Source organism: Leiobunum rupestre, chromosome 2, assembly GCF_980474605.1.
Source record: "Leiobunum rupestre chromosome 2, qqLeiRupe1.1.hap1, whole genome shotgun sequence".
Lineage (NCBI taxonomy): Eukaryota > Metazoa > Arthropoda > Arachnida > Opiliones > Sclerosomatidae > Leiobunum > Leiobunum rupestre.
The window spans coordinates 32796910-32816696 of NC_143385.1; the positions used below are offsets into that span (position 1 = coordinate 32796910).

Consider the following 19787-nt stretch of genomic DNA (forward strand, 5'->3'; position numbering starts at 1 on the left):
AGAAAAACCAGTTGAAATGGTAAATATAAATAAACAGTTTACGAATCCACCTAAATTTTTGAAAGTCTATTGGTCTAAATCCCTTCATGGGACTTATTGTAATAACCTCAGTGCTCTAAAGAATGCAAGTGCGTATTTCGAAACGATGTGAGGACCATAGAAAATAAATCCGTGAAATGGAAACTGTAAATTTATCGTCACGGGGTACTTGAAGCAAGTGGCGGCTCCAAGAAAACCCCTTGGATGCTTTATCGTATTACACCAATAAGACCCAGAAGTATCACCCCTATATTTGCTACAGCGCTAAATATTTTAATTTTATCACCCGGCGAGGGCAGGGCCGTCTTAAGGCATGGGCTAAATGGGCTACAGCCCATGGCCCCCAGCCAGTTTTGGGGCTCCAGAAAAGCCAGCCATACAGCCTCTACACTACAGGGAAAATGGTTTAGTTGGTTTAATATTATTTATGCTCATTTCATATTATGTATCTTTTAGTTACGTCTAATGTAATTTGACTCATCGCCACATCGCGTATCATACGGTACCAACAATTTCTAAAACCTAACAGTGACTCACTGTTAGTAAAAATCTTATTTTCACTAGGCCTACGTTATACTTCTGAAATTTAAGTTTTGGTTTGATTATTGTGTAGTTGAATTTAGACAACGGATATACAAAGGCTGACCGTTGGGGATCGCAAAGGTCATAAGAAATAATTTAGCCCAGGGCCCTAAAAGGTCTTAAGACGGGCCTGGGCGAGGGAAATTAATTTCAACTCTTAAAAGAATGCTTAATATACTACAATATTTATTGATAAACATTATGAAAGTATGTACAATTTCATATTTTAGCTTATTTTTTCAGTTGAAAAGATGTTTATTATATTTAACGATAAAATTTTGCGCTAAGCCTTGGTTATAAGACGGTGAACGTGTTAAATTAAAAAAAGCGAACTGATAAAATCTGTACGAAATTGGGATTGTTAATTTAGGTGCAGCAGGAATCCATACGCTACTTGGAATGAATATCTCCCCATATATTTTGTAGCGGAACATTATGGGTTGGGCCAAAAACGCTTATACCGCCTTAAATTATTATAATTCGGTGACGTGAAAGTTCTCGTTATTAAATTAAACAGGTTTTGTTAGTAGTCTGCTAGTTTTCATCATCGGAAAAAAATGGCAATAGCCATCGGCATAGTTGATGATGTTTTTCCGGTATTAGAATCCGAGAAAGATGAGTCATTAAAGCCAATTCATGATTTAGAAAAAACAGTAGTTTGTAACCAAGCTTCAAAGAAAAGAGCGACAATAATGGTCCGTGAAGATAAAGTATACACTCTTTTATGAAGTCGGCCATTTCATTTCAGGCCTAATTTAAAATAGTACAGGCAAGGGCGCCTGCACGTGCTCATCAGCTCGAGACATCGCGTGCACTTGACCGTGTGAAGCGGCCTTGCATGTACTATTTGAAATCAGACCTGTAATAAAATGGCAGCTCTCACAAATAAGGATATAAAAGAGTGTATATTTTCCTCCCAATCCTCATATTTAGAAGCAAAAAGTGAAGCAAATTGCTATCAAAATCCTGTGAAAGTTATTATAACATACAATAAATTAAAGGCAATCCTATCATGATAGGATTTCAAACATATATTCCATAGTGCTTGGCACAAAGTCTTAAAACCATTGGGTCTTTTCCTAGCATGAACTAAATACCGTTCTTAAACTGGCGCGGAGGGAACATTAAAAATTCCGTTCTCTGAAAATATGTTTATTTCCGAAACAACTGCTTTCAACCGTTTTTTACGTTTTTTTATAAATCTTTGAATATATTTTGGTCTATCAGAACTTTATTATACTCCGCGGCCGCGGAGTATATTTAGAGCTCATCTTTTTCCCCCATTTCCAAATCTGCTGCGCGTATATTGGCAATTTATCGGTTTGGTCGTGGAAAACGTCAACTCTGCTTGAGAGACTTTTAGGCCTTTTTTGGGTCGCGCTCTAACCTCAACCACTTGTCGTATTTTAATTCTGTAAACGGATTTAAAATCAGCGTGTTTCACTTCATAGGCCCGTCACGATTTATAATTTAATCAATAACGCCGAGAAAATATAAGTTTTTGAAGCCAGTAAATTACGGTTTCGAGGCATCCATTTTCCCTCTTAAGTTTCAGATTGGCGCGCATGCGCAACGGGAACGGGTGGAAGTCGGAAAAAAGTTGCCAACTTGCCGACACGGCTTCGTTTTGATGGCGGTTTTATTGCCGCGTGCCCGCGTGAAATGTTAATTTTAATATTCTAATGCTTGTTTTCCACTGGCGCGCGCAACGACGCGTTTCTCAGCTTTGAAACGTTCAAACGTTTTTACGCGCGTAAAGAAAATAACATTATGACGCGCGCTAGTGGAAAACAAGCTTAAAGCTTTTTTTTCCACCAACGCGCGTAAGAGCGCGTCAGAATGTTAATTTTTTGTCGCGCGTAAGAACATTTGCACGTTTCAAAGCTGATTGTCGCTTTTTGACGCGCGCTGGTGGAAACCAAGCTTAACATGATTTAAAACGAACAAATCTTCGATGATAAAAGGTAAATAATATAGTTGGCTTTCATTTCAACCTAAGTTTTGTCACTTTACGGTATTTGGTAATTCTAAATCGATTTAAATAAAAGTTAGGTTAAAATTTTGGGCCTTGGGTATTATCACTGCCGTAATTTAGGAGCCCGCCTTTTCGGAATTTCGCCTGGAATTCGGTAACCGCTTCATGGCGTATAGTCAATGTAAAAGCACCGTGATATCGAATATAGGTGGAACTAAACTATCAGTATTTTTTTAATGTTTAATTTTTTGACAGCTGTTAAGTTTGACAACTAATAATTTTCGAGCTTTAAAATTTGAAAAGCCAAAGAAACAAAAGAAAAAGGCAAAACGACGGGCTGAGTATTTGCGCTGCAAAGGTAATACTTTTTATGTGGTTGAACTAATATAACAATATTTTTTGAGTTTTTAATTATTTTTCTATGCAGGCCTTAGTTCGGCACTTTTATTAGAGACACTACAAACATTTAATTTTTAATTTTAGAAATCACTAATTTTTAAAAAAAAATTATAAAATTGGGATGTAATTCTGTAAAGCACCACGTCTCATAAATGGGCATATATTATAACAAAAACAGTTCTTCGAACTGAAAAAACAGTTCTGTTGTTCACAGGAATATTTTTTAATACTTGAAATGAATTTGACATATTAATCAACAATAAAAATAATATATGTCCCTTTAAGGCTGCACATTTAACGAGCTCTAAACTGTTTTTTTCAGTTCGAAGAACTGTTTTTGTTATAATAACATTATAATCAACTCCACCAAAGACCGTAATTAGCAAGCAGACGACAGAGCAAAGACACATTAGTCACGTGGTTTTATGAGAGGATGAGCTAACTCGGCTTATAAGCAGTATTTCGCGAAGTATTACGAATATTAAGAAAACTCGTGCAGTATTTCGTGAAGTATCACGAATATTAAGAATAGTCGTGCAGAATTTCGCGAAATATATTGAATATTAAGAATATCCGTGCAGTATTTCATGAAGTATCACGAATATAAAGAATACTCGTGCAGTATTTCGCGAAGTATCACGAATATTAAGGAAGCATTTCATAAGATTTGTAACATCGAGAAATTCATGTAATATTTTCAAAATATTTCAATTCCATTTAATATTGGAATACGATAATATATCGCGGGAATACGATGAGTACCGTAGTAGCGAGTTTTGAAATTCTCTATATTTGGGGGTCTTCGGTGTAGTCTAGCCTTTTGTGTTTTCGTCGCGAGTCCTACTAAAAATCTTCATCGTGGAAATGATTTCGGCGAAATCAGAGTTGCCAGATGTACGATCCTTATCGTATATGTACGATAATTGAACCCTTGGGACAATATACAATCAGAAGGCCGGTCGTACGGCAAAAATGCGATCTTACGATGCAATACGATCCAAAGTAAGATCCGTGTAAAAACTGTTTTCTTTAAAGCGGAAACCTTTATATATCTCTAAATATTGCGGTGACCACTGATCTTAGCAAAGGCTATCTCCCAGATTCCGGACTCTCACTTCTAAACACGCTCTTCGGTTTGCTGGGGGAGTGATTATTATCGCCACAAATCGGAAATATTTCCAAAATATTTTCTCACGTGTCTTTTCGTAGCTAAAAGTGAGCTCAAGTATGCTTTATTATCTTTAAATAACGTTTGGGCTTAATTGACTTGTTTTCAGCTGAAATGTGAAGTTGTCCAGTTGTTTTCAGCCGTACGATCCTTCTTAATCTAGAAGGATCCAAATCAAAACTCTATACGACAATTTAGAGCTTGGAATCTGGCAACCCTGAGGCGAATTGACAGCAGTTCAAAACTCTCATGACAAATGCAGTACTCTTTCGCTAATGAACGAGCCTCGGAACAAGCTAATAAGTTATTTATCGATGCTATTCTAGAGTCAGTTTCTAGGTATCTAGGGGTGTGCAGAATATTCGATTAAACCAAATAATGCGATGGAAACCGACTAGTACTCGAAAAAATAACGAATATTCTCTAAATTACTGGCGTGGTTTGAAATTTTATAGAGAAGCAAAGAAAAACTAAAACAAAGCCCAAAACAAAGCTGGGCGATAGGTTGAAAGATCGTAGCAGCTTCGAAGTTAAATGGCAAGTGGAAAGTTTACTAAAATAGTATCACTCGATTAGTATGTAGAATTATTAAAAAGACATTAAAAGTTCTTATATTTTATTTCTAGAAATCTCGTATTTTTGGTCAATCGAAATTTACAAAAGAAATATTAGTCAAGGTTTTTTTTTTATGTGTTCTGGAATTATTGGGTCAAATATGCAAACTATTTGGTCAATAAACCGATATTTGGAAATCAAATACGACAAAATATTTAGTATTCGAAATAGTATTTGGTATTCGGTCGGTTAACCGGTCTGTTTTTTAGGCAAACATATTCGATCAAATTATTCGACGTTGGAACTATTCGATTTGGTATTTGACGTGCCTAGAGGAGCAGATCACTGGAAACGTGGCCGGTCTCGCACCAACCTTAGATTAGGGGGGCTTTGTTTCTTGGTTATTCCGGATCTTCTTCATTTCGTCGGATCGGATCTGATACATCGGTCATATTAAGTCGTGAAACTTGGAAGTTATCTGCCTCACGACTTTTGATCTTGATGGGCAATTGTTTTATTACCAATTATATCATTTTTATTATAGGCTAAACTCCCATCGCCTAGACCAGCGGATTCATTTTGGCGAATAGTCTGCTGCGAGTTATCTATGGAAATGCCGTTATATTTAAAAAAAATATTTTAAGAATAATGGGATTTGATAATCAATTGTCAATGAGAACTTTGACTTCACCGGAAGTTTATTGAGAAATTTGTTAAATAGAAAATAATTAAATTCATTAAAAAGGGAAAAAGCTGGAAAATTATATCGGTCATTTCGTAGACGGCCCCCATGACTTATAAAACCAGTTTTTCAATGTTAAACTAGGTTCCTTCCAAGATGGTAACGACTACATACTGTTGTACCTTGACATACATGTACTTCCGAAATTGTTTATCTGTATATTACAGGCTCGCAACTAGTTTGTTCCGAGGATTAGATGTAGGCCTATTGCTGCAACATTAACACGTTCAGAATTACAGATATAGCAGTATTACATATGAAATTAAGGTTTCGACGGTGTAATACCTTCAAGTTTGGTGTAATATCGCTTATTGTGTATGGAAAAATTAAGAATACTCCGAGTATTATTGTGAAATATTTAAATTTGGGAGAATATTCGGAGTATCATGTAATATATGGAAGTATATTCAAAGAATCGTGTAATATCTGGAAGGATCGTGTAATATCTGGAAGGATCGTGTAATATCTGGAAGGATCGTGTAATATCTTGAAGGATCGTGTAATATCTGGAAGGATCGTGTAATATCTGGAAGGATCATACAATATCTGGAAGGATCATGTAATATATGGAAGGATCGTGTAATATCTGGAAGGATCGTGTAAACTCTGAAAGGATCTTGTAATATCTGGAAGGATCGTGTAATATCTTGAAGTATCGTGTAATATCTGGAAGTATAATCGAAGTATCGTGTAATATCTGGAGGTATAATTGAAGTATCGTGTAATATCTGAAAGTATAATCGAAGTATCGTGTAATATCTGGAAGTATAATCGAAGTATCGTGTAATATCTTGAAGTATCGTGCAATATCTGGAAGTATAATCGAAGTATCGTGCAATATCTGGAAGTATAATCGAAGTATCGTGTAATATCTTGAAGTAGCGTGTAATATATGGAAGTATAATCGAAGTATCGTGTAATATCTTGAAGTATCGTGCAATATCTGGAAGTATAATCGAAGTATCGTGCAATATCTGGAAGTATAATCGAAGTAGCGTGTAATATCTTGAAGTATCGTGTAATATATGGAAGTATAATCGAAGTATCGTGCAATATCTGGAAGTATAATCGAAGTATCGTGTAATATCTTGAAGTATCGTGTAATATATGGAAGTATAATCGAAGTATCGTGTAATATCTTGAAGTATCGTGTAATATCTTGAAGTATCGTGTAATATCTTGAAGTATCGTGTAATATATGGAAGTATAATCGAAGTATCGTGTAATATCTTGAAGTATCGCGTAATATCTTGAAGTATCGCGTAATATCTTGAAGTATCGCGTAATATCTTGAAGTATCGCGTAATATCTTGAAGTATCGCGTAATATCTTGAAGTATCGCGTAATATCTTGAAGTATCGCGTAATATCTTGAAGTATCGCGTAATATCTTGAAGTATCGCGTAATATATGGAAGTATAATCGAAGTATCGTGTAATATCTGGAAGTATATACGAAAGTTATCTTGGATAAGCCGTGGCCAAGATAACATTCAAAGGGTCTCGGATAAGCTATGGCATTCAAATCGGTTAACCTTTATTATGCCTACCAGGGGAACTAATTATCTAACAAACGAGCGAACGTTCATTTCGCCACTTTTGTTGGTTAAGGAAGCTTCGCTTCAATAAATACATTCTTGAAAGTCCTCTATTAAAAGGCAAAAACTCACCCTTAAGACAAAAGTATTTTTCATCAGCGTGAAATTGGGTTTTTTGTAAATTGGCCTTAGGAAAGCTTTTTCACTACTGCATCTGTAGCCGTTCCTCTCGGCCATTGGCGAATAGCTGAAGCCTGCGTAAAATTGCGTGTTTGAGTATACAATTCACTTAGAATATTCTTAAACGATTTAAAATTTATCGACATTCATTTAAAATGTCTTTCCAAAACTGTATTTATGTATTCGTAGATTACTGGTGGCTGTGACCTATGCTCGTTTACATTAAGACTCCCATGTTGTTCACGTGATTGCTTTGTCTCGAGATCTGTGACGTGAAATACTGTCACGGCGGCAGTTTCAAGGTGGGGCTTAGCTACGACGCAACGAGCAAGCACTCAATACTTCAATCGCGTTGGAAAACGTAAAATTTTTAGAACTTATATGATACCGGGTCTGATTATCTTTAAAAGGGCGAAAGATCTTACTGTTAGAGCATAAGGTTAATTGGGATTAACGCTATAAATCGTCTGAAAATAGTCATTCTCCCAAAGTATCAAAAAATACATTCTTTGTCTTTCGTAAATCTTATTTAGATCGTAGTCATCATTATATCAACGAAATATCCATAAAACCATTCTGAAATTTGCGTGCTCGGTCTTAGAAAGAGTTGCAACCAAAACAAGGTCCACCACTGTATGCCAGCTAAAATTCCTACTCAAACCAAACTATTTAAATTATCAATGGCATATGTATTCTTTTTTATACTATTCCACACTTGAGAGCAGTACAAGCGCCCTGCTTTTGAGATTAGCAGCAAAACTGTTAAACACTGTTGGAATTATTTGATTAGGAGATCCTATAATAATACGTGTTTATGTTAGTTTTATTTTACTGCTAAAGATAAGAGCGCGTAAGAGCCCGCGCGCTAAATTGCGCGAGCTAATTTATATTAATTAAAGACCAGATATCCTATATTAGCTGCGCTAAGGATAGCAGCTAATAAAGGATCTCTGTTAAAGACTCGAGCAGCGCGTGCCAACAAAAAACCACTTTTGTACAGGTTTTGACTACATTATATTATAGAAAGAGCTATTATATAAAATTTAAAAACTTCCATATAACACCTGTTATATGAACATCTTCTTCAACACCTCAACTTGTTGCCATTAGCAACACAACGCCTACACACCGATATCATTGAATGTTTCAAACTGGTTTATAATTTCTACTCCATTCGTAAAGCGTCGAAAATGTTCAAAGCGCTTTTGCCGCTACCATTCGACAACAGTTCTTCGAAAATAGGATTGTTAATGAGTGGAACTCTTAACCCTCTAAAAGTAAAGATAGGTCCGCAATCACAATTGGTTATATTTAAATGAAATTATTATGAAACTTAAATGTTATTCCTTAAATTTAATTGTTTCTCTTAATTGCTTTTAATCCCATCTTATTATTGTACAAGACACAAGGTTCAATAAGTGTATTTAAAGTACAAAAAACTCGTATTATTATTTTCTACAATTGGATTTTCTTACTAATCTATGTTATCAGTCCCCCCGTTAAGTGTTCATGGTGACTTACCTCTTTGCACTTCACCGTTGACGTCACGGGTGGGCACTCCCATATATCTCCCGGCTTCCATCACAGTGTCATCCAAAATGGTATCGTAAGTGCTAAATTCCACCGTTTGCTCTCCGTCATTCCCATGGAATTCTGAAACACATTTCAATCCCATATGTAAAATAATTAACATTTCCATACTAAAACGTCAATGAGACCTTGTTTCAAATATAACATATAATAAATGGACTCAAAAATATAAGATTCTTATAATCCTTGAGCTATTGAAAAGGTTACCATGGAAACGCAATCACGTGATAGCAAGGCACGAGCTAAATTAAGATTGGCAAAGCCAGAAATGCGCGAGGAATTCAAAATCCGCTTCACGAACTTCTGTTTCCCAAAAAGTGGAGACGCGTTTTTAGACACGGTGTTGGAAGTGACGTAATTTACGTCACATCCCGTGAACTTGGTTTTATAAAAGAAAATACTTTTATAGCGTATACTTATGAGTTATGATAAGTATGAAAATACTTGTTAGTTTTACTCTGAATGTATTCCTCTCAATTACCATCTGGGGATAGGATGGGCGGTGCCTTTCGGCGTTTTACGTCATCACCTGAGCCGATCAGGAGATAGGCATTTGTCGTTGACTAGAGCCATGAAACGCTTTGGGATTTGGCGTTTTAACCGGCGATAAAAATTATCTGGAATTCTTAACAAAATATTTCGACAACTACAAAATCAGTTGGTATTAATAAATAAAGGCTGTTAATATTTTTACTTATTTTAGTTCAATTTTAAAGATGCGTATTAAAAATTTTCGAAATAAATTTCGCTCTAAGCCTTCACAATGAATCGAGTTAAATTTCAAAACGGTGCCCATCAAAAATATTTTTGTGGTGCGTCGCGTGACAAAACAATGTTGTCAAAAACACTACCTGGATCTACGATACTCGAAATTCGGTTTCCTTCGAACTTTTTGAAATACGGCAACACGTCCTTGTATGACCAGTTAGTGGCGCCCATTTCCTCCCAGAGATTGAAGTCTTCTCTGTTGCCTCTGATGTAGAGCAGACCGTTGATGCCACTGGTTCCACCGAGAACCTTTCCTCTGGGATACGGTGGTTGCTGGAAAGATACATTTCATTGTTACGAGACGGAAGAAGGAAATCATATATGTTTACACTTGGAATGTCTGAGGCTCCATTGTTAAAGACCGAGACCAGAGCGAATTTCCACCCCTTTTATCCTGTATTTATTTTTTTTACGGGTGACAACTGATTGACATCTCTGACAACTTAAGTGATAGCTCTGACAGCTTGAGTGACCGCCTGGACAACTCCATGTATTGTAGCTTAGCTCTTTTTTTTATGCTCATTGTATATATTCTATTCAAAAACAGTCAGAGCCGTCGGTCCAGCTGTCGACGCTGTCACTCAATTTTGCGGGGTCTAAATTCGCGCACGAGAAAATGGAATATCTGTTCTCGGCCTTTAACATGCCGCGAATGCACTTGCAGGTACGTGAGGTTCTTAAACTACGTCTTATGTAAGACGTAGACGTTTTTTCGCATTCATTGCCTAGTTGTCTTCGCTAAGAAAATGAAGCGCACTCACTCGGAAAACAAATTTACCAGGAAATGGACTGGATATTGTTCCTCAGGAAACTAGTCTAGTCGGACCTAAAATCACGTATTTAGATAGACAAAAAGAGCAAATGCGGTTTTACAAATTCTTATTCGAGACAAGGCTCCTAGGAAATAAATTGAAAAATTGTCTACTAACACAAGGTACGACTTGTTTTCGGCGAAACAAGTGCCAATCATCCTTTTTATTTTTTTTTTAAACTGGTTGCAGTAATGTGAAATTCATTTATCTATCACAAATATGGAAGATCATACTCCCTTAATATGGGCCTAGGGTGGTGCCTTGGGTATTAGCCTAGCTGATTATTATTACTATTATTATTATGAACACTGCTCGAGTGAAAATCTCGCATGTAAACCCCGCCGTTTTCAGGGCCACCATACCGTGGCGTAGCTATAAGATCACTCCCCCTGCGAATCTCTTTTAGGGTCCCTTAAAATCAGTGGCGTTTATAGGGGAAAAGTCGATAGGAATTTAGGAGGCCCCTAAAACGGGGTCTGCTTAGGCCCTATTTACGCCACTGCCACCTTCGACTACCTTAGACATTCCAAGTGAATGCGTATATAATTTCCTAGAGGAAATTTGGAGAAACAAGATTGTTTATAGCGCGCAATACTTACGGCATTGACGGTGCCTCGACAAGCAATGGGTTGCGGCTCCATCTTGTAATTCCACGAGACGAAAGGATCGGAGTAGGTGATGGGAATGGCTATCGGGATTTGCGAATAGGCCGGCGCGTCACCACCAGCTTCGATCAGGCACACTGACACGGAAGGGTTCTGAGCCAGGCGATTGGCGACTAGACAACCTGCGGTTCCAGCTCCAACTAACAATTTCAATTCACAATTATGTTTCAATTACCGATAAAATATACAGCGCTGAATGCGCACTGTATCAACTATTATTCCATTAAAGGGAATATAACCTCCACCTGTTAAAGAACATCTTTAGGGTTAGCCTCCGCGAACAAACCTCTAAGCAGTACCGAAAATGTCAAAATCATAAGAGTGAGTGTAAACTATTGGAACCCTTTTCGTGAGCGACAGGATAACATCATTAACGACTTTTAGAAACATTACAAATAAACCATTACAATTCAGTATTTCCCTACGTGCTGCAAAAAAAGAGCCCCTGCCGCCTCATTTTATATATAAGAGTCCTCGCCGGGTTTCGGCCTCTCGCCTCGTGTCCTTCATTTGGGGTTTCAAGTCGAGATCCGAGTCTTTAAAAATTTAACTTATTAGAGTAGTCCATGAGCCAGACCCTTTTTCAGGCTCATTAGGTGGTGCCAAACGAAATTTTTAGGGTTGATAGATGATGTCGTGAAAAACGCAAATATCAATTATGCACTCTCAAATCCGTAGCTTTTCAAGATGGCGGCGACGCAAAATCTTAAATGCGCAATATCTGCGGTTTGCCTGGTCCGAAATTGACGTTCTATTCGTCATGTAAAAGCTCTTTGAGTGACCTACATTTCATGTCTATAATAATAATTCGCTTTGTGAAATTGTGAAGTAGGTTTGAAGACACGCCCAATTTACGGTGACACCACCCGTATCAATATGAACATTCCCGGTCACTATTCAAAACCGAATTGAACAATAATATTGCCAATTTTTCTTTTAATACTGCAAAGAATTGGCTTTCTTTCAACGTATTTGTCATATAAATCAAGCCAATAGAACCGGAGATATAATAAATATAATGTCATTTTTAATGAAAACAAGTTGGTTAAGACCCACATTTAAGTAACCAAATTTTAAAAAAAACACTTTCAAAGAATATTTTTTAGAAGTTAAGTTAAGTAAATTAATTTACTCAACTATACTGGCATATTAGCTTTCTTTGCGCCTTGCCGCCATTTTGAAAAATGGCCGCCGGTTCCTAAGAAATGGTATTTCGATAAGTAGTTAGTTTTTGAAGTATGATTTTGAAGTAGGAATGTTCAGTCGCTAGACTATTTGAATAGGTACAAAAAGATTGGCAATTATTAACTTTTACCATAACCTAATAATAAGCCCCATAATGAATAGTTATAACTGAAAAAACTAAGCTAAAATTGTTTAATTTTCTTTTTGAAGTTATAAACCCAAATTTTTACAAAACTTAATATTAATAGATTATATTTCATCTTGGCTATCTGCGTCATTTAGGTCCATTTCTAGTGTTTCCACTGGAGCGGCCATATTTGAGCAGTCCTGTAGTTTGCAAGCATCTGTACATTTTAAGCCATTTGATACGCATGACATTTATAATTTTTACATGAATATGCGCAGTTACAAGCAATAAATTCTAGTATAGCTTTAGGTGCGGGGGGCCGTAACATCCATTTGATGTCCAATAGACCTTTTCCATCCATGTCCTTGGTGTAAAGGACATGCTATTGGAAAGCGTCTCCATGTTCCCGCTTGATAATTTGCTCTGAGTGCGTGAAGGCGGAGAGCATCTGCGCAAGGAGGTAGCTGGCCTGATTCTACGGTTCCTTTTTTGGCACGCCACAATTGGTACCGTAGCTCGTTTACCAAGATTACGTTGGTTCTTGGTGCATACAATCGACAAGTAAACTCTTGTAAATCACTGAATAAGTCATCATCTAAGTTGGAACTCTTGCCTAACAAGCTGAAAGCTTTTTGCAACTTCGTATGTTGTCGAAATAGTTTTAGGCCTTTAATTTTGCCCTGACCTGATAAGGCGCTAACAGTGTCACATATGGTAAAGGCATGCAGTCCTGGTAAAGCTTGGCACAATTCAAATCCTAGTGACGCTGCTACTTTGCTTACACTAACTAAGCGACTCCTATTTTTGGTTCCACATTTTATATTTATTTCAGCCGTTATGTTGTATGAAAACTTTAAGCATAAAATGAAGACGTCAGTGTCTTATGAAACAATGGTTATGGTCTTAAAGCCGCGTTCCGCAGCATGCTTAGCGTGTAGAAGCATTCTCGTGTCTGCCTCTTCCTGGGTGGAGTTTATTTCCTCAACTTCTTTAGTATTTCTTTTTGCTATTTGAAGACATTTTTCACCGTAGGCAACATACAACAAGGTTGTGCCAATAGTGTCAAATTTTAAACTCCAATCCTCCGCAAGGAACGTAATTAAGTTATTCTTACTGGAAGAACTTTGGAGGAGACGCCTCCAGTTTTTGATTTTGTGACCAGCTACGATTCTGGAAAATGAAACGCCGGAATCGGCTCCTCGTTTTAGCCTTTCGCTATTTTTAATGGAGATTTCCCTGTAGACATCGAATACAACGTCGATTCTTCCACTTTTGGAGTCTATTTGAAGCACTTGACTTAGAAGGTATTGAGATAGCTCTCCAAAGGTGTAGTTGTCACATTGCAGTTTTTGTACTTGCGCCATTCCATCAATTATAGTTGCTTAAGGCCGTGAAACGTTTTCAGAAGAACCGAGTCGAGATTCAAGGTGTTTCGCTAAAGCGGACTTATTTGTTTTCTCCATGGCAACGGTCCAAGAGGGTGTTGGAACACCTGCTCCATGTTGAGTTTTCTGCTCGAAGCTACCAGTATCATACGACCGAATAAGTGATGTTCAGCTTTGATAATAGTTTCATTGTTAATTGAATTGGTTTTAATGTTTTTCAGTTTTAATTTTGGCAGTCTCTCATAAAAGAAGGCGCCTTTTTTAGTCTGGAGTCAACAAATGCTTGGTATGCTGCTCCATACTTTTCATTTGCCTTAAGGAGATCACTGGTGACGTCTTGAGCGGCTTTTACACTGGTAGAAACGCTAACCAGATCTTCCTCGTGTTCTTCAAAGGGATTTATCCAATTCAGTTCCAGCAAATCAGTGTCCGACTGAACGTCGTTTTCATCTTTTCTCATACGTAAAACACCAAAGTCCGGGTGAGTATTTTCTTTTTGATTAGTATCGATCAGGCTGCGAAGTTGCTTCAATGATGCGTTCCGATACTCAGCTGTTAAATAATATTTGAACAATGTAGATGGTTTCAGGCTAAATCCTTTCTTTCCTCCAGCTGTTTGTGTATCCTTATTTACAGTTTCTTCTATCGTTTGATCTAATGGAATTCGGCCATAGCTGTTAGTTGTAGACCTTGGAATGGAAAAGCCTCCATTTGATAAATGCTGAAAAATTACGGGATGACTTTCCGGTAATCTGGTCGTCTGCGAGTTATACACCGAAAGGTATCAAGCGTAGTTCTGCTTGTCGTACGCGAAGCACCATGAAATTAGTGACCGAATGGCCTGCAAGTGGAGGTTCCAGATTCCTTCCCGCGAAGCTCGATTCAATCCCAAAATTATTTCAGCCATGTCGAGGTAAGACATCCAGAACGAAGCGAGAGGACCCGAATCATATCGAAGATAGTTTTGATAGTATCCAAACAAAGTTGATATTTCATCCAAAGATTGACTTTTCATTAAATCAAATACAATTTGCTAGTCGGGTTTTATAGAAACGTCTTTGACACATTTCATCAAGTTTTCCAGGGTTGAGAGGTCATTGGGATTATGTTCACGCATCCATATTAAAAACCCCTTCCAGGATAGGCGAAAGAGACCCTCGTAAACAATTTTTAAGAGTCTCACTCCTCGATTGTATTGGCGACCATCAAGAACAGCGTCAATGGATCCCTCGGCAACTACTCAGGCTTCCACGGCTATATCGCGAAGGCCCGCATCTCTAAATCGTTTTCCTACAATTGACAAAGCATTACATATGGTGTGGAAGGCACCCATTCTCAAAACAATTGGCTTGTAATAGTCAAAATCGTTCCACACAATTTCGGCAGCTTTCGCGTACAATGCCTGATCAAATACGCAAACTATTTCTGAAAGGTTGAGAGACATCATGATTTTTAGTGTTTGTCGTAGAATCTCATGAACAGTGGACATTTGAGTAGCCGGTGCATTTATTGTTGGCAAGTATCGCACTTTGTCAGGCTTTAACGTTTTGTCACTGTTGATGAGAATATTAAACCCAGTCCATGAACATATATTTGGCTTTCTTCTTGCATAAGGCGGGCTAAAATCCACACAAAATTTTTAAGTTAAATGAAAAGTTTGGTTCCAAGTTTTCTAGCGCTAAAACTATAATTTACACTCTTAAGAAGAAAATACAAGTGAAGAAATTTTTTTAAAGAACCTTAATAATTAGTTATAAATTAAATTAAATTCATTAACGCTGAAATTTGGGTACCGCCATTACCGATTTCCAAAAAAAATTATCGATCAGTCCCCGAAGACACCACGCACGAAACTATAGAGCCTACTCTCTCTTGCTCTATCCGAATAGAGATAAAAGCACGCTTACCGTTTGTAATAATATTGTGATTGACATTCGTGCCATGTAGATGGCGTTAGCGTGCCTATCGGCAAAAGACGGGAAACAAATTGTAAAAAACTAAATTGCTTTGTATATAAGCCAATGTAACTAGATTGGAGCACATTGTTCTCGGCTATGTAATAAACTTTTATACTCTTTGAATATGGTCTGAAATTCATTACAACATGGTGTCAGAAGTCACGAATCTACGTTCATCACTGCGAGCTTGCATCTTTACTGGGTAAGACTCGCCAAATTTGTTGATTAATCATCATTCCTCTCTCTGCCTGCTACGCCTCGCCTGCGTTATGGCCTCGAATTACCGTGATCCTGATCATTTTGACCCTACAAGTGACAATCCTGCTGGAGCATGGGCTACGTACAAGGCAAGATTCAAACTTTTTTCCGGTGCCACAAAGCTTTCAACAGAATCGGCAAGTACTCAGCTATCAAGTTTTCTATATACTTTGGGTCCGGCTGGTCCAGACATTTATGAGAATCTACAAATTCCTCTACCTGCGGGACAAGAAGACCCAACTCTTGAGCAAATTTATACTGTTTTTGATGCTTATTTTGCTCCTCATAGCAATCCGGACTCCCACCGAGAAAAGTTCTTTCATACAGTTCAGAAGCAGCACCAGCCCACAGTGTTTTAAAATCGACTTTTTGCGGCCAAAATTAAATACCGATAAAACGTAACATAACATTATATATTCTTATGTGATTTTGTGCGTAGATTCTGAAAACATTGATAATTTATTTTCTAAGTGACACCAGGAGGCCAAACGTTTTCTTTACGGAATTTTTCAGAATTTTTTAGCGCAATTTATGTTAAGGGTGGTCCTAGACGTTACTTGAAAGTTTGGTAAGTCTATAATAAATACAACCGCTGAAAATTGAATATAAAGCTTGAAATTTCATCAAAATGTGACATTTTCCAATGGCTTTTTTGTAAAAGAATGCAAGTAATTTTTCAATTATCTCGTGGATAAATTTGTGTAGAATACAATGCAAAAACTATGCGAGGTAAACGTCGTCAAGGTGTGTATATACAGCAATTTTTATAACATGCAAAAAATCATATTTTCATCGGGAATTTTATCGTGTCTTTGGTCATCTTGTTTTCTTTTAAACTTCTACAAAGCGCACTATAGGAGGATAACATATAACTTTTCCCACCATCTGTTGTTATCTGTCGGTTTATCTAAAACATTATATACGAACATAGTAAAAAAATGGCTTCAAAGGGATCTAATCTTCAATATTTTTTTAATTGTCACCAATTGTTTTTTAAATATACGTCATTTACTCGAATTAAGCAACCACGCCAGAAACTGTGAGTTTGGTATTTTAAAAGACTCGTTGCTGCGATACCAGATTTTGTCTAGCATTCGCAATCCTGAGTTACGGAAAACATTGTTTTCCCATCGTAATCTTACTCTTGACCAAGCCATCGCAATTTGTCAAACCGATGAAACCTCATCAAATCATGCTGTCCGTCCGGGCACTTAAGCTCAAGCCTCAGTTGATGCCACATACCATCGTCCCCGCACGCGTGGACTTCAAACTACGTCTAAATCACGACCATTCCAACAGCCGTCACGTTATCAACAAGTTCCAAGCGGTTGGCGACAACCTTTCAGTTCTCATTCAAGGGGATCGCAACTTAATGGGGCTCAGATATACCATCGCCCATTTCACCACTCACACTCTCAGCACTCATCCCAATCATCTTGTCGAAACTGCGGTCTTCAACACACTCGATCCAATAGGTGCCCAGCAGCCCAAGCTACTTGCCATGCATGTCGTCGCCGTGGTCACTGGGCTGGCCTTTGTCGTTCCACCCAGTCTCGGACACCAGCTCACGTCCATACCTTGCACGATCCTATACAACACTATGATGAGACTCACGACCTCCAGGATGATTTCGGTAATGGCGTCGATGACTTAAACACTGCAACATACTCGCAGCAAGTGCCACACCCTACAAGGGGTTATTTTTTCATGAACGACCACACACAACAGGATGAACCGGATTTCACTATACACACTTTGACGTCAGTTTGAGCTGCCACTCAGGACATGGAATGCACGTCTAGCAATGATGAATGGTATGACACAATATGTTTGAATAATAATCCAATTCGATTTAAATTGGACAGTGGATCGCAGTGCCAATCTTGGGTATGGCAGAATTTCTATGTGCATCTGGGTCTGAGACTAGAAGACTACTTTTTCATATAACTTCTGGAAGTACAACCCCGATTCTGGGTGCCAAGGCTCTTTTGGAACTGGGTCTTGTTCAGCGTTTGGCAAAGGTACAGGCTATCTCTACTACCCAGTCGAAAACATCAACTACTACTCCATTACATGAAGATCCGAAGAAAATTATTGAACGCTATCCAGAGACTTTCGATAGAATCGGAAAACTACCAATAACATATCACATTCACTTAAAATCTAATGTTACTCCCTACCGCTCTGTACATTTGCAACACCGTTTGGCACTTTCCGTTACCTGAGGCTACCCTATGGGATTTGCACTGCATCACAAGTTTTCCAACAGGTCATACCCAAACTGTTCCCTCCAGCACAGTTTCCTAATACGCAAATCTCAACTGATGACTTCCTGCTTTCGGCCAAAGACCTTCCTGAACACAACCAACTCCTTGAGCGAATTCTACAAACTGCTAAAACAAATAATCTCACTTTCAGCTCGAAGAAAATTCAGCTTGCAGTCAACCGCATAAAATATTTGGGACATATCATTACCCCGAATCAGATCGCCATTGATCCAAAGAGGGTACAGGAAATTACAGACTTACCTCCACCTGGTGAGAAGAAATCATTACAAAGGTTTCTAGGGATGGTAAATTACATAATGAAATTCATTCCATCGTATTCCGAAAAAGCCAAACCACTACGTGACCTACTGCGGAAGGATGCTGTATTTCTCTGGGACACAAACAAGCAAGAAACATATGACAATCTAAAAACCTTAATATCTACAGCTCCTGTTTTTGCACCTCAACCATGCAAAATTTCAGTTGATGCGAGCTCAACGGGAATCGGAGCGGTCCTCTTGCAAAACAGCAAACCAATTGAATATGCCTCTACCTCACTAACTTCAACTCAGATGAACTATGCTCAGATTGAAAAGGAACTTCTCGGGGTATTATTTGCGTGTGAAAAATTCCATTACCACATAATTGATACAAATGTCCAAATTGAAACTGACCACAAACCTCTCGTTGCCATTGTCCAGAAGCCGATGCACATGTTTTCTCCTAGGTTGCAACGAATGATCTTGAGACTTTAACGATACAACTTTTTACTTTCATATGCTCCTGGGAAGTCCTTGCATATCGCGGACACCCTGTCACGTGCGGCTCTCCCGGAAACATAAATCAGTACTGGAGAGATGGAAGGACCCCATGCAGCCCTTCACTCGTTAACTGCACTCTCGCCAGAAAGGCGTATCTCATTTCAAGAAGCTACACACCGCGATCCTGTTCACCAAGTAATTTTAAAATTTATTTATGAAGGCTGGCCTGACTCGCAGAAAAAAGTACCGTCAGAAATCAAGGCATACTGGCCACATAAAGAAGAATTTCATGAACAGGAGGGGTTGATATATCGAGGTGAACGCCTACTGATACCGACGAAAATGCGAGCTGAGGTCATGCAACAGCTTCACTCTGTTCATCAAGGAGTTAATGCCTGCCTATCCAAAGCCAGACTTCACGTATATTGGCCACAGATGTCATGTGAGTTAACGAAGTTTGTAAATAATTGTACCATATGCAGATCCAGAGACCGGGCGAATTCCAACATACCATTCCATCCTCATGATGTGCCCGAATTACCGTGGGAAACTGTCGAGGCGGACTTATTTCAATTTCAAGATAAAAAATTAATCTTGCTTGTCGATTACTTTTCAAAGTTCATCGAAGCCATAGAACTCGGTACTAGTAATGCTGAAACGGTCATTCAGTTTCTTCTACCACACTTCGCAAGATACGGGGCACCGCAGCGCCTTATCTCGGACAACGGCCCACCCTTCAACTCGTACAAATTCAAAGGCTTCCTGCGGTGCTGGGGGACGGGACACATAACAAGTAGTCCCCTATATCCAAGATCTAATGGTATGTCGGAAAGAT

General features: G+C 38.2%; 1 protein-coding gene across 1 annotated transcript in view; it reads right to left on the bottom strand.

Annotated features, from left to right (window-relative positions):
* Window positions 1–12684, bottom strand: part of LOC149957369 (glucose dehydrogenase [FAD, quinone]-like) — a 36315-nt gene extending 23631 nt beyond the window's left edge. The window contains exons 1-6 of the mRNA XM_090166996.1: window positions 12588–12684; window positions 11200–11256; window positions 10946–11151; window positions 9618–9807; window positions 8698–8829; window positions 7129–7250 (exon numbers count right to left, since the gene is read on the bottom strand). Of these exons, the coding sequence (XP_090023122.1) occupies window positions 7129–7250; window positions 8698–8829; window positions 9618–9807; window positions 10946–11151; window positions 11200–11256; window positions 12588–12684 (804 nt within the window). The remainder of the gene's footprint in view (window positions 1–7128; window positions 7251–8697; window positions 8830–9617; window positions 9808–10945; window positions 11152–11199; window positions 11257–12587) is intronic.
* Between the last annotated feature and the right edge of the window lie 7103 nt (window positions 12685–19787).